Source organism: Toxotes jaculatrix, chromosome 16 (assembly GCF_017976425.1).
Source record: "Toxotes jaculatrix isolate fToxJac2 chromosome 16, fToxJac2.pri, whole genome shotgun sequence".
Lineage (NCBI taxonomy): Eukaryota > Metazoa > Chordata > Actinopteri > Toxotidae > Toxotes > Toxotes jaculatrix.
Genome location: NC_054409.1, coordinates 8,096,182 through 8,111,934, shown reverse-complemented (window position 1 = coordinate 8,111,934; position 15,753 = coordinate 8,096,182). Strand labels below are relative to the sequence as shown.

At 39.9% G+C, this 15,753-nt stretch overlaps 1 protein-coding gene across 3 annotated transcripts in view; it reads right to left on the bottom strand.

The window, feature by feature from the left end:
• Positions 1 to 15,753, bottom strand: part of cacna1bb (calcium channel, voltage-dependent, N type, alpha 1B subunit, b) — a 145,431-nt gene that overhangs the window by 66,044 nt on the left and 63,634 nt on the right. For all 3 annotated transcript variants that reach the window (XM_041059550.1, XM_041059551.1, XM_041059552.1), the window contains exons 9-12: positions 5,395 to 5,498; positions 3,608 to 3,723; positions 3,396 to 3,485; positions 825 to 914 (exon numbers count right to left, since the gene is read on the bottom strand). In XM_041059550.1, the coding sequence (XP_040915484.1) occupies positions 825 to 914; positions 3,396 to 3,485; positions 3,608 to 3,723; positions 5,395 to 5,498 (400 nt within the window). The remainder of the gene's footprint in view (positions 1 to 824; positions 915 to 3,395; positions 3,486 to 3,607; positions 3,724 to 5,394; positions 5,499 to 15,753) is intronic.

The following is a 15,753-nucleotide window of genomic DNA, read 5'->3' as shown; positions in this document are numbered from 1 at the left end:
ATCTGCTAACACTCACTGAAAGATATTTGTGATCAACACTATAAACTGTTAAGAGAAACAATAAGTACCCAAGGGACAGAAATAAAAACGTGAAATCACCTGAATGCTGCTCATTTAAAAAAAAAAAAGTGAACCTAGTACCTTTGTGCTGTGCAGCAGAACTATAAGCTTAATGTGTGTGAAACAACTGAGATGAGACTAAATTTGATTGTGCGGTGCACCCGTTCCCCTGGCACTTCATTTTATGGAAAACAGTCATAAGATGAGATAGTCAGTAGAAAAACAAAAGTGGAGCATTTTTAAATTGAAGGCAACAAAATGGTTTCAATTACCACGCTTGTGTTTATTTCCAGCCCACAGACAAGCAATTACATGTTGTCTTTGTGTGAGACCGTGAAGCCCATTAATATTAAAATGTCTATTTTTAATATGCTGCAGGTGGTACTCTTGCTATTTTAATTTAACAGTCTAATTAGGAAAAGTTAATTATACTTCTTTTCCCTCAAGGTGATATGCTTCTACAGCCAGGAGAAACAGTTTTAGGTCCCCAGATCCACACGGTGCTGAATCTGCTTCCATAATGTACAGTACATTGTGAAGCGTGTGCAAGATATAAAACAACATGTTTTATAGCGCTGAGGTGACATGACATACTAATCTGATAAATGGAGACCAGAGAGAAGGAGTACACTGGTTATGTTCAATGTAAAAGACGGGCTTTTACAGTGTCTGTTGTTGTAAAGGTCGACTCTGTGAGCATGACAGCATGTGAAGGTCAGAGGTTGCCTGCTGGTGGCTGTGGATAAAAAAGATGTGAGATTTACCAACAGAGGAGATGTCGGCGAAAGGGTCCTCCCCCTCCTCGGCACCGATCAGGTCGTTTTTACCTTTCTTGGCTTTGCCTCGTTTCAGGACTGTAAAGAGAGCAGCACAGACCGGAAAGGACAAAATAATCATATGAGTCTTAAAATAAATATAGTCAGTAGGTGATTTGGTGAAATGGGGGTGGGGTGGGTCATTTATACCAAAAAAGAAAAAAAACATTTTTAAATTGTATTTCAATGGAACAACCCTCATCTCAATGCAGGATGTATGTGTGTGTGTGTGTGTGTGTGTGTGTGTGTGTGTGTGTGTGTGTGTGTGTGTGTGTGTGTGTGTGTGTGTGTGTGTGTGTGTGTATGGCAAACTGGAGGGGCGAGCTAATTGGAAACTATGAATAGCAGGCATCAGTCATGTTTTTCATCTGGAGATTTTCTGCCTTCCTGCTTGAAGCCAGCCTTGGAATGAAAAACTGCCAGCATGACATGAATGTGATCGTCACGTGACCAGCTCCATGTCGCCGGAGCTGTGGGCTCGTTCTCAAGATCTACGACCCCGGTTCTCCACATGAAAAGGCTGCTGGGAGGCAGAACCAGGCTGCAGAAGAAATGAGGCTCTGAGACTGAGAAACACAGCAAACGTCTCTGTCTTATCAAATCATTTCTGTTTCTAACCGACTCTTAAAAACCTTATTTTCTTCAAACAAGTAAAACCTGCCTGTGCAGTCAGTAAATCTCAGCTAGTTTCTCATAGAAACAAACAGGTTTCAAGAAATTTCTAGATTTGAATCTTGAAGCAAGACAGAATGAGGGAGGACGCTGCACCAGACTGAAGTATTTCCCAAGTTTGTAACAAGGTTCATCTGAAATCATTTCACAGGCAGATTTTTTTTCACTCATTTTAAGTTGGTAAAACATAAAGGACTCAACTAATCTTGATAAGGAGATTTTTGCAGTGAAGCCCACTCAAAATTCCCCTGAGTGAATCCTCTTTAAATTAAGACAGAAAATTAATTTTCACTTCACTCACACACTTCACTATAATTGAGGAGGTAACTACAGATTTAGAAGTGTTTTAATAGCTTTTTTGGGGGGGATTTGGACAAAAAATACAACAACTACTTTAAGTTCATCCATCTTTTATCTAAATGAAACATCTAGCCTGCAAAAGTATTACAAAGGATAATTTCCTCCATTTCTTATCATCGAGAGACTAAGTGAACGGTGGTTAAATAGGTTTAGAACAAAGTAATTTCAAAGCATCTCAGCTGAGTCTGTCAGTTATGATTGACACCGTGCTCCACTACTTATACCTGTCACTCATCTGACGAAGGCCAACTCCATATTTTCCGCTCTAACAACATCAGAATGGTTTTTTCTACGTCTGTGGACTCAGACATTTTAATCCCTCCTATGTAACTAATTGAGAAAATAAGGCTGCTGGCTGCTGTCACTTCACTGGAATCATCAGCATGGATTTGTTTCAAGTGTGTGTCCGTTTACTGGCAAATGCATTTCCACGTGTGTGTGTGTGTGTGTGTGTTGGGGAGTGTGGTATAGTGAATTTATGTTCATTAATCCAATCATGCTATAGCTGTACATCCCACTATTTAACCCTTGTCTTCACACCGGCCCTGACAACATGTGTGAGAGAAATTTAACCAGCAGTACATGGTAAATGTTTTTTATCAGTTATTTATTTGATTTATTCTTTTGGTTGTAGAGAATGAAGGTTTGGAGATCTAGTTGTGAAAGTCAGTTGAGTTGGACTTTATTTGTGTTTGTTTGTTTGTTTTTATTTAATGGACTTTAGTAAATTTAGTTTAGTTTGATAATCCACAGGCAGCAATGCAATGACTGAAGAATTAACTGAATATCAATTTGTGGTGTTTAGTGAGCCCATGCAGGTTTGGTATAGTTGTATGCATGACACACAACGCATGTCCAATTTTTCCAGAATTAATTTGAATTAAAGGGATAGTTTAACATTTTATAAAAAATAAAATAAAATATGCTTATTCTTTCCAAGACTTAGGTGAGAAAATCTTTACCACTCTCATATCTATCCATTTTATTTGAAGCTCCAGCCAGGAGATGGTTAGCTTAGCTTAGCATAAAGAAAAAGTTTACTAATCAACATGTTAGATCTTAAAAATAACAAGTCGCAGTGTTATGGGGACATATGTGCAGGACTATTTTTTGGCATGGCGCAGTGACCTAACATTGCTAGGCAACCAGCTGAGGCAGGTAGGTAATGATCATTTCTCAATATCTACCTGTTTGTTTGTTTTTTGTTTTTTTTTTTGTTTGTTTTAAAGTAAAATCCTAATGATATCAAGATTTTGCCATATGTTTCTAAGCAAATAAAACAATAGTTATATTCATTTGAATTCAGCTGTAAAAAGCTAAATACGATGACTTTGGAATGATTTATGTACAGCACATTGGTGCTATACAAAATCAGTCTTTGGATGGAATAAATGATGAACTGTACCTCTGTGTGCCTGGTTTACCATTGGCCTCCTGTGGTGATGGACCATGGTAAAGCAGGAAACAGATACTCAGCCCTATTTTCACCTGGAAGGTTTTGTTTCCTCTTGTACCACGCACCGTCCAGCGGGGACTTCTCCTCTGCAATCTCATCCTCCTCCTCCAGCAACACCTCCTCTGCAGTGGGAGAAAGAGAGAGGGAGAGAGAGAGGAAAGACTTTCTAACAATTTGTCATCTTTTTTTCTCACACAACAAACACATAAACGCCAGCTCACACTGTTTCAGAGATGAGTCTGACCTGCTTTGCAGATCCACTCCAAGTATCCGGTGAGCTCTCTCTCTATCTGCTGCTGCCTGCGAAGCTTGAGGAACTCCTGCCTTTTCTCCACACGTTCTCTTTCTTTGGCAAATTCTCTGTCAAAGCATATACAAACATGTTTTTTCATACACAGAAAGAATAAATTTAGTATTTTACCATGTGTGGCACCTTAGATTTAATAAAGCTCAGTCAGTTTTTGTTCTCTGCGAGCACATCCACAGCAACAAACAGGATCATGTGCATTACAACAGCAATAAATGTATGAGACGCTGCACGCTGAAAATAGATGATATAGCAGTTCAAACATGCATCTGAGGGATTATTAACTGTGGAGTTCAGATGACAGCTGGGCAGCTGCTGAGGGCAGGAGAGAGGAGAAAGGCTGTTGGCATAGCTGCAGCTCTGTTAGCAGATTTCTCAACACTGAAATGTGTGGATGAAGAGGAAAAACAGGGTATGATGTACTGACAAACCACAGCGCAGCTTCATGCCGGCCTACGGGAGATGTATCAGATGTAGTATTTATTACAGCCTGTGCATTTTTATCGTGGGATTTCAATATGTATTGTGATATAGTTAATGTTCTGGAAAGTCAATTCCAAAACAGTTTGTACATAAAATGAGCACATGGGAAAATGTGTTTTTGGTAAACACAGGTCTCAGGAAAAGCTCAGTGTTTTGGGAAATATGCTAGATTACGTTTTTGCCTCTGTCTTTATGCTAAGCTAACTTCATAACTTCATATTTAACATGCAGACATGAGAATGGTAGTGATCTTCTTATCTAACTGTCAGCAAGAAAGCTAATAGGTATATTTCTATTTCTATATTGAAGTAAAGAATCTTGTGTGAAGACCAGCCAATCAGAACACGGCATTGAAAGGGTGATTTTTAAACAAATAAATAAAAACTGAACCAGCACCAATTCAGACCATACAGCCCATATTTGCTGGTCAAGTATAGCATAGCCTCACTGATGCAGCACGTGATGGACATGCTTGTAACAGCACAGGCAAGAGGCAAAAGAGAAAACCACACAGAAACAAAAAGCTCCTCCTCCAGCTGTGGGTTTTGTGTGACCTCAAGACTAATGACCACACATGTTTGCTTTCCTCCAGATTCTGGTGAGACAGAGGGCTGTGAGTCACAGCAGGTGAGAGGAGGCTCTCTGCAAACACAGACTCAATGAGATGGACGGACGTCAGATCCAGGAGCACAGAGGACCAGGATGATGAAAGCTACAGACTGAGGCCTTTTCATGACACAAGAGGATGACAAGGCAAGCTGATGAGAGACCCAGAATAAAAAGGAGAGGCGCCTGATAATGAGGAGGAGAGGTGAATAATCTGTTTACTCAGTTACTCAGAGATAATCTTCCTCTCCACTGTACAGCTGTTAACAGACAAACGAGATCCCGCCCTAAAACCCCAATCTGTGACTGGTAGACAGTGGGGTTTCCATGTACAAAAAAACATAAAATAAATAAAAGCAGAATTTTTGAACGCTAGACTTTTTGCAATACAAAAGTCAATTTTTAAATTCACTGTTTACCCAGATTTTTATTTATTTATTTTTTTTAATCAATTTAATTGCTGCACATTTTAATACAGAAAACACACAAAAAAACAAAACAAAACACAAACACTTCCAGTACAGAGCAAATTCTCCACTGATCTTGAAACCAGTAAATTAAAATTAAAGTCATCATGGTTACATAAGGTTTATAATCAGTAATAATCAGCCTTGATTACATGTAATGTGACTTACCCTGATAGGACACCGAGCACCAAGTTGAGCATGAAGAAGGACCCGATGATGATGAGAGGGATGAAGTAGAGCCAGTTCCAGGTGTTCCCTGCCACATCATTGGTCTGGAGACAGACAGACACACACACACACACACACACACACACACACACAAACCACAAAGGCTAAGTAAGAAGAAAATTTCTGTTTTTCTAAGACTTAAGTCATCATTAAACACATTACAGCAGAAGCAGCAATCATATATCATATATATCATCAGTATATTGTAAAGTCATTCATCTTCTCATTTAATGTTCAATTTCCTATGGTTGTGCTGCTAAATATAATAAACATGTGAAGTGTGAAACCTAATGAAAGAAAACCAAAATGCAAAAAGTCACTTGTAGAAATAAATACCTGGACTGTCAGTTTGTTCAACTTGTGCAAATACGTCACCACAAAGTTAAAAACTTTCCCCTTTGTCAGAACTGGTGACTGCACATCTCACAAATAAAGAATAAATGGAACAATTTTTGGTTTAGAAATGAAAAAGCTTGAGATGACAGTGCAACAAATGTGTTTCATCCAACTTTAACATTTCTCATTCAGAGCTGGGAATAAGAATGAACTCTTTACTAACTTGGCTGACTGAACAAAAAAAAAAAAAAAAAAAAAAACCCAGAAACTAACTTTTGCCAACTTGCGGCATTAGAAAAAGACTGACAACTTTTCAGTTTGAAAAAAAAAAAAAAGCAATTAAAGAAGTCTCTCCGTCATCTCCGTGAGCTTCCTACCACACAAACCCATCAACTGATGCTCAGGCCTCTATCACGGCAAAACAACGGTTTAATTCAGCACGAGTTACAGCTCACAAACATCTATTTCCAATCAATTGTCCACAGACAAATAAGTGTGACAACTGAGTCTTCCAATAGAAGTTGTCATGGCTGGGGTGATTGAATGACTTACACATACAGCAGACACACGTGCACACGCAGATAGCAAACTACACTGACTCATGTTGTTTGATCTATGCCGATTTCCTTGTATATCCCTGATGTATACTGATTATTCATATCTCTGTCATCTTGCTGTCATATGTGACCAGGTCACGGTGAGAAATAGAATATCACAGAGGGTAAATCCACAGGATTTAAAAGATGCCTGAACATTTCACCCATACGTGACCTGATTCTAAAACCATGTACATTATCTGCTGCTGTAACAGCCTCCACTCTTCTGCGACTCTTTCCAAAAGATTTCAGAGCCTGGGTGAAGGGATTTTCTCCAATTCAACCACCAACACTTATGTTTTTAGGTTTGACTCACCGTCTGTGTTCCACTTCATCCAAAAGGTACTGCTAATCAGGTCACCAAACTGGGAAAACTATGTCTTTATGTACCCCATGTCGAAACAATGGACCCAATCTCTAGTTGTAAAGTGAAATGAGTATCTCACAGCCAAAAAGGACACCAAAAAGGAGCTAAAAAGGACATTGGACAATGTAATAATACTGGACTTAGGTGTCCAAAAATAATGACTCTCAGTGAATGATACTGTTGGTCCCTATAAATCAACAGGAAACTGTTTAAAAACATGGTCGCCATGTCAACTTTATAAGGTTATAATATGTCTGTGTTGTGTTCAATGTTTTTACTAAAATATGTACATTACTAATTTTTCTCTCTGATGTTCACCTGTTTTGTAAAACTCAATAAAAACACTGCTTATGTTTTCTTGAACAGTGCAGCTCCCAAAACAAATGAGGCTTAGAATTTATGCAAAGCACCCTGTAGTACTGGCTGGATCCTTTCTGAAACTGGTGACAGCCCAGACTGACTGACTGTGTACTTCTGTAACATCTGAGCTACAACAGGGATGCTTGTTTCCCCTGAGGCGGTTCTAGGAGTCAGCACCCTCCATGTCTGAGAGGGCTCCCACACAGCGGCCTGTTAGCAGGGGACAGACCTGTGGACTGATGGGCTGTGTGAAGCACAGTGACATTTTGCAGACGCCAGTATTGAAGCGCTGCCACACACTGGCTGTAATTGCGATGGGAGGTTCAGGGCGGCTGAATAAGCAGGCTGGAGATCTATATTATGCACCCGTGTATGTGAGATGAACATACACACACACAGACACACACACACAGTAGCACACCCTCTGTCTCAGCTGTCAGAGACACAACAGCCCACACAACAGGATAAATGGCTGGAAGAAGCTTCACTTTGTTGCTCTGCATCATTTTTTTCCCTACATCATCACTGTCTCAACATCTCATCACTCAGTCCTCCTGTCTGTCTCTTGCTCTCCATGTTTTGTTAAATTCTCTGGGTATAAACATTACGTGAACACACTCTTCTTCTCTCTCCATCTCAGTTTCTGTTTAATTCAGTGAAGCTTAAAGTAATGGTTGGTCATTTTGGGAAATATGCTCATTTGTTTTCTTTCCAAGAGTTAGATGAGAAAGGAGGAAACTGCTAGCCTGGCTCTGTCTAAAGTCAGAGAAACAGCCTGCCACACCTGCAAAGTTCATTAATTAACATGCTGCCTCTTGTTGCTTTAATATGTACATCAATAGTTGCTAAGGCAAATTACACCCAGGAACTATTTCCTGGGAAACAACAGCCGGGTGCATTCATTTTACATTCACCAGAGGGACAGAAAGACAACTCCAAATACATTTCAATGCTACTCCATGTGAAATAAATAACCAACTCTTTGCTGAAATGTTAGTCACATCGACTTTATAAAATAACGATATGTCACTGTTGTGTTTACAGTTTGTTATGCTGTCCTCAAGTGGTCAATTTAGCTGATTTAGTATCTTAGTTCAGAGTTTGATAAGATGCAGCTCTTTTCTGTTTGCAGTAGCAGCAGATATCTTAATGCTTCTCTCTCTGGGGAACCCGGGACGTCTGTTGTGGGGGAGAAAATGAATTGGAAATGAACTGTGTTGCGTCAGCTTTCAGTCCCAGAGTCAGCTGGTAAGGAGGGAAGACTTCTCTCCTGTTGACATGGCCTTAATTCTTCATCCGACAGCTCAGGCAGACGAGCTGAGCTCAGTTGAGCCTGTGCAAATGTTTTTCAGATTCTGAAACACAGCAAGGTCTCGTGGTGGAGGCCTAAGAGCTGCCGGTTGAGACTGAACAAGCTAAATGTAACTGAGCACAAACAATATGATTTTCTACAACTTGTGAGGATATTAAGGACTCATTGTTTTTGGGTGATTCCATTCAAAAAAAATAAATAAATAAATAAAGTTTGGGAATTTATCAGAAGTTATTTTGAGTATTGACTGAATGAATGTTAAAGCACAGCATTTTAATACTCACTCTCATGAAAAACTATCACTATAATAAAGCCAGGCCTGAATCAGACTATGACATTAGCTGAAGGAAGCAACTAGAAAGCAAAGCATCAGACTCAAAATAAATTGTTTTATCTATAGAGACTCCAGTGTAAAGACCAGTATGTCAGATTTTTTTTTTTTTAATTTTAGTTGATTTATTTTGCCTCCTTTTCTCTAGTTTGACATCTATAAAGCAGCATCGCGGTTGACAACACCCCTAATCCTGAACACCTCCCTCTGGCCCCTCCTGAACAATGACCTTTGTGCGTCATGCAGGTTGTGAAAAACCACATGCGTGTATGTGTATGTTTTCCAGTCTAGTCCAGAAGAGGAGAAGAACAGAAAAGAGAAGAGACGAGACCACCTGTACTATGGCCCCGGGGGCAGCACGGAATAACATCCATCACCTCAGTCTGTCATACTGTATGTCACTTCTGGATGGAGGGTGTGATCCAATATTGTATATTACAAACAGCCTCTGGCACTGTCAGGCAGACACATCTGTGGTTCTGTCTACATTTAATTCATATATTTAGGCTAAGATGTGTGTGTGTGTGTATACTTGTGTGTGTTTCTTGACAAAATCTGCGTACAATCTCACACTTTATAACCTGTTTTGAAAACAGCATAAAAATAATCACTTTGGCCCTTTGCTACACATTTAAATATCACCAATTTTAAAATGTTCTGAGTGACCATTGCCATAACCATGCCTTGGTTCTGAAAGTGTACCCAGTTCTATATGTTAGAACACATAGTACACACAATGTATGTGTCATTTATATGCACGGGGTGATTAGTTCGCTCCACCTTTAAGTACACTGGGTATGGAGCCATGCAATGAGATAAAACCACACTGCGCGCACCGCGGGAGAGGAAAAACAGGGCATATGGCAACCGAGGCCACTGGCTATACTAATTTAGTTGATTACAAAACTGCTGATGCACGATGTTGCCTTTAGCAAGGTACTTCTAATGACCCCATATGCTGTTTAAGTATAATGTGATGACAGGCGAAAACAAATAAAATGATAGTTAATAGCTATGAGTCTAATGAGCAAAAGGTCTGTTTATTCAGAAACCAAAAAAACAAACAAACAAACAAAAAAAAAAGTAAATGACTCACAACCAAGTTTGCAAAAATTATTGGTACATGAATTATGATAAGCTTAAATTCAACTTGTTTGAAAAGCACAAAAGGATGTAAATTTATTATCAAATTTGTATCAATAAGTGACGTTAAGCAAATTGAAATAGTTTTAATCTCTCTTAAGATGTGTGTAAATGTCTAAATCCTGTCTGGGAATATTAGAACTTCAAATTGTGCAAAGTTTCAACTTATGAGTCCTTCCAGACTCCAGATTCCTTCAAGACCTTTGCGGCTAATTCACTAATTAAGTTTGATATTTGTCCACATGAGTAACTGTACTTTATTATTTACAGCTGCCTCCTGTGACTAAACAGGCCTAAGAATGCCAAAGGAAAGAAAATAAACCATCAGATTCTGAGGAAACTCCATCACTTCTTCAAATAATTTAGCAGCTACAGAAACTTATCCTGTTAGTAAATTCAGATACAGCAGCAGGTGGTAATATCACACCATCCATGTTTATTTGAGATCAAGTGATACGGCTAAATGTGAAACTGGCAACATTTTATGAAATCGGAGGGACGAATTGTCTGAAATTTGTGGTGGAAAAAGTGTTTGGGAAAAAAAAAGTTCACATGGCAAGAAGTGTGGCCTTTACTGTTTTAATGTTTTTGAGATATGAAGAGATACAAAGATATGAGACTGAAAACTGAACCTTGATGCTGGAGGTAAAATCTACAAACAAACCTTAGGTAATAACTTATATCCACTGCTCAATTTTGATTTTCTTTTTTTTTTTTTCCCTTTAGTACAAGTTCACTTCATAACGTTATTCCACCTCTGTTATTCCCATGAGTCATCTCCGGCTGACTGCTCTGAACGATCAGCGAGGAGAAAAGCAAAAAGCTGCCACATAATTTGGAGTCATGCATCATGCAGTTGCAGTGTGACAGTGTACTCCCACTCTCAGCTTACAGTGCCGCCACCACACACACACACACACACAAACACTCATTTTCTCTGATGGCAAGGAAAGCCTGCTGTGATGAAGACAGCCACTCTGAATCAATTCTGCAGCTCCTTACAGTCCTGAAACATTTACAACAAGCAGACTGCACTGAACGGCTCTGGTAGCACAGAGAGCAAAAGGCCTTCAGAGAGCTGCTCGAAGAAGAAGAATACATCAGAACAGTTTCCTGGTAAAACTGAATTTGAGGCTCTTATCGTCTCACTCACAGTGGACTGTTTTTCTCTTTGGACATTGAATTAATGTGCTGCCGGCTAATTTCAGTGATATTTAATCAGCAGTTTGAGTTCAAAAGGGCGACTACTTAAATGTGGACATCAAAGTACCCACGTATGAGTCTCACTGGCTCACAGGAAGTCTGGCGTCCAGACCAACGTATGTGGAGCTCTTTCACCTGAGCGCTAACAGTTTTACATCCTACATTTCATTTAATCTGTCTTGTGTGAGACTGATAAGACATTTTACTTCTCTATCTAACTGATGTCAAGCACTGTTCAGCTGATACTTTGGGCTTTACGACACATTTACTGTATGGTTCACACACTTCAGTTTGTCTGTGAATGTTCTCATTCATCCAGGTCATAGTTCTCGCTTTGAAAATTGAATCGAAGGCAACTGGACTTATGTTTGTCTGGGAAGACGTTTCGCCTCTTATCCAAGGGGCTTCATCAGTTCGTATGCATCGGTCTATCTAGTCCGCACTAGTCTGACCAAGAAAGTGGAGTAAGACCCAGGTATTTAACCTGCTTTTATGATTGTGTGGTAAAAGCAACCTAATATATGTGGTCAAATGCAGTGAGGAATGCAAGGACCTATATATTGGGGAAACTAAACAACCTTTAAACAAACGCATGGCCCAACACAGAAGGGCTAACTCCTCAGGTCCAGTCTCAGCTGTCTACTCACATCTAAAGGAAAAAGCACACTCCTTTGAAGACAGCAATGTCAAAATCCTGGACAGGGAGGACAGATGGTTTGAGAGAGGAGTCAAAGAAGCCATCTATGTGAAAGTGGAGAAGCCATCACTAAACAGAGGAGGGGGTCTGCGACACCACCTATCCCCCATTTACAATGTAGCCCTTTCATGTATACCCAGGAGAGTAAACAACTTAACCTCAGACGACTCTCAATGAGCGTCATCCACCAGGGACTCACCTGACCCTAATGACTGTCGTTCACATGAGACACAAACAAGGTCACATGAGCCTGACGACTGTCGTTCACTGGGGACCACAACAATGGTCAGGTGAAACCAGTACTTTCACAGGTACTTTGGTGGACCCACCCACAACAGGTTAAATACCTGGGTCTTACTCCACTTTCTTGGTCAGACTAGTGCGGACTAGATAGACCGATGCATACGAACTGATGAAGCCCCTTGGATAAGAGGCGAAACGTCTTCCCAGACAAACATAAGTCCAGTTGCCTTAGATTCAATTTTCAAAGAGAACACTTCAGTTTGGTTTCTAGCAGCAGCAGCTGTTTTCAGCAAACAAGCTTGAATAAACCCAGTGTACCACACCTGCCCAGCACCAAACAGCAGACAAACAAAGTTAGTGAGGAACTGGTGAAGAAAGAAGGAACATTTAACAAGGTAACAGGGGAATATTTTTCGAAGGAGATATGGTTTTGATATGGTTACTACAGTTAGCTACAGTATAACCACACACAGCCATGGCTGAATGTTCACACAATCTGTAACTGTCCCTCTGCGCTGCTCTATTTTTACAAGGCCCTCACTGCACAAGACGTCGCTGCCCTGACAAGGTCAAGGGTCACCTGCCTCAGCGACTCACACAGCTCTAATGAAGTGAGAGGAGAGAGGTGCCTGTGACCCCTAGCACATCACACACACACACACATACACACACACACACATTACACCACACAAACACATCTCTCTTCAGGTATAACACTAATATTTACTACTATAACAGCAGAATTGTTCATTCTGATTGGTGCATAGTAACATATGATATAAACTTTCCCCAACAGAGCCCCACCCACATGCAGCCAGCCAGATGAGCACACACTAAAAACATAAATGTTTTAACTGAGGCAGAAAACATTGCCTACACACATTACAAGATTTAAACACAAGAGTCAAATGAAGACAAATCTTAAGTGATGGGAAGTGATTTTTTTTTAGTGTGTGTGAAGCCAGAACATGACACAGCAGAGGTAATTAGGGCCGCTTCCAATTTATTGACGGCCACTGGGTCACCAGGAGAGACAGAGGAAATGTAATAAAATCACGGTGCATGAAATGAAGATTGCCACATTATCAACGCTGAGAAACCACCCACACGCCCTGCTGCTGCTACAACACAGTCACTTCCCCGCTGACTGGCTCAGAGCTAAAACAGCACTCTCAGTGTGAATCAACGCGAGGCTTTGCTGTCTTTCGCAGATCACTGTCACAGCGTCACTGCTGAAAGAGTTTTAAAGTTGATCAAAACTAACATTTTTAATTATTTCCCATAAATCTGAGACGTCTTGAAGAGCTGTATGAAGGTATTTTTGTGTCATTCATGTGTAAGTACACATTCACACATCACTCAGAGAACAAGTTTAAGGGGTTCAAAAGTGTAGAAAGCTTTTCAGCGTATGTGCTGGGTGAGTAACTTTCATTGAAAGGAATGAGCTGTCGTCTCGAGCTGTGCTGTGTAATACACAAGACTCTTGTTTACCGTCAACTGCACTTAACTGCACAGCTTTGTGATTCCAGGTGAAAAAAAAAAAACAAGTCAAGTCAAACTAAATAAGAAAATATATTGTTTGTATTTGCCTTCAACCTGCCCTTGTCTGCAGAGTGGCATCTTGTCAAGGCTCCAGGCTACATTAGCCACCTTGAATTGCATTGTGGATAATGTAGGTGCCAGGTTTTGATAAGGAAGAAGAATTTGTACAATGAAAAAGACACTACCTCTGGTTCTACAGAAGTGATTTTGATCCGTTAAACATTTATCTGTTAGTGTTATGGGGAGTGTGATGCTCAGTGGAGTACTACTAAGTTAGTTTACCTAACTAAGTAGTAACTAACTAACTTCTCCAGAGTTGCAAACAGAAGTAGAACCATTGTGATGTTACTGCTGCAGTAAAACCTCTTACGCTGTGTTAACACAGAAGGGCAGTTATTCTAACAGTATTTTTCTTATTCCAAACCATATCCACTCTGGCTATGGTTGCTGAATGCTGATAACATGCCAACATTATGTAACATCGGATCTGAAGCTGAAAATGAAAGTGAACATGTTTTATGTTGGAGAGAGATAAATTATGTGATGTGTTATGTTTTGGTTAAGAAGCAATTCAGATCATTTATTGTGGGCATAAGGAAAACAATGCAGCACTAATGAAAATACACAGGCTAAGACTGAATGATTGTACTGTCAGTAATTTGTCCCCACATTAATAGCCAGTTTTCACCTTGAGAGCTGACTGTCATTATCACAGCAGGAGAAATTTAGTGGATGTAGAGGAGGGAGGAAATATGAAGGAAAACCAGCAAACGACGGAGTAATTTGGAAGGATAATGCTTATTATTTTTCTCTGCATGCATAGTTTGAACTTCTGGATGCGTACTCCACCATAATCTGGGCTCCACCGTTTCAGAGTTGCATATCAGTAACATCCACCATGCGGTTTAGCTGCTAAAGTCGACACTGATGGGAGGATATTTTGCTCAAGTCAAAAGCACAGCTCCGCAGCAGCTGGCAACATTATGATCATTAGCATAAGCTGAAATATCTTTTCATTTGAACTCCCTTCGCTTTTCCTCTGCTCTGTTCATGATTAAAACATCAAGAAGCAGCATCGACTCAGTTTGGTGACATTCTGTCCTTCCCGGGCTCCCTCATACGGCGTTAAGACTGCAAGGAAAACCTACCCATTCATTTCAATACGAAAGAAACGTCACCCAACCAACAAGTCTTTGTACCTAACTGACAAAATACGCTGTTTATTAATGCCTTTAAGAAGGACCCATACAAAAACAATTTAAATGATATGTTCCCTGATCTGTCTCATCCGTGGTTAATGTTTGGTTTAGTCAACTAAAACTACTTGGTTAATTTTAAGAAACAGATCAAACTCATGCTGAGTCACGTGAGTCAAACCAAAACTCCTGAAGAGGTGCTACTTCTTCAATTCGACAGTCATCGTAGTTTCTTTTAACTCATACCATATAATCACAATCCTTCCTGAACGCTAACCAAGTTGCTTTCGTGCTTAAACCTAACTAAACCTTCACTATAGCATGGACACATCATAAAAGAGTTAGTTATTTATTTTAATTTTTTTTCAATAGTGACTTTTTGACAGTTTATCTGTGGCATATCTCCTGCCACTGTAGGGTGCTGTTTCAGGAAACGCTTCTATGGGTCAAATCAGGGAGCAGGGAAAAATGGTTGCTTAGGTTAGATAACTAGTGTCACACCATTCATGTTAAGAGGTATCTGATTACCCAAAGCAGCAGCTGGCTTGATGATGATGTACTTATTATTGGCAAAAGGTGAATCAGGTTCGACTTTTATGCCAGACAACCTTGCATTTTTTTGCTGAGTCCTCTTCTTCAGGACCTTTGCTGTACTGATGTAGTGGTCTCATTGAAATGCACAAAGTGCTTCTCCTGGTCTGATAGCAACCAGAGCCTCTTTTGTGCCTTTACACTGAGTTTGCGTCATGCACATAAAAGTAGCTTTTTAAAACTGCTTCAATATTAAATATTATATTCAAACATTAAATCTTTAGGGTTAAAAATGAAAGTGTCCTCCTGTCTGATCTGTCTTCCAACTGGACTTCCCGGTTTGTATTTCATTCACCCTGGTGAACCTGGTGTTAGAAAGCGTCTCCACATACATCTCCAGTGACCACTTGCAATTGGATCTCAATCTCACTTTTTTTGTTTG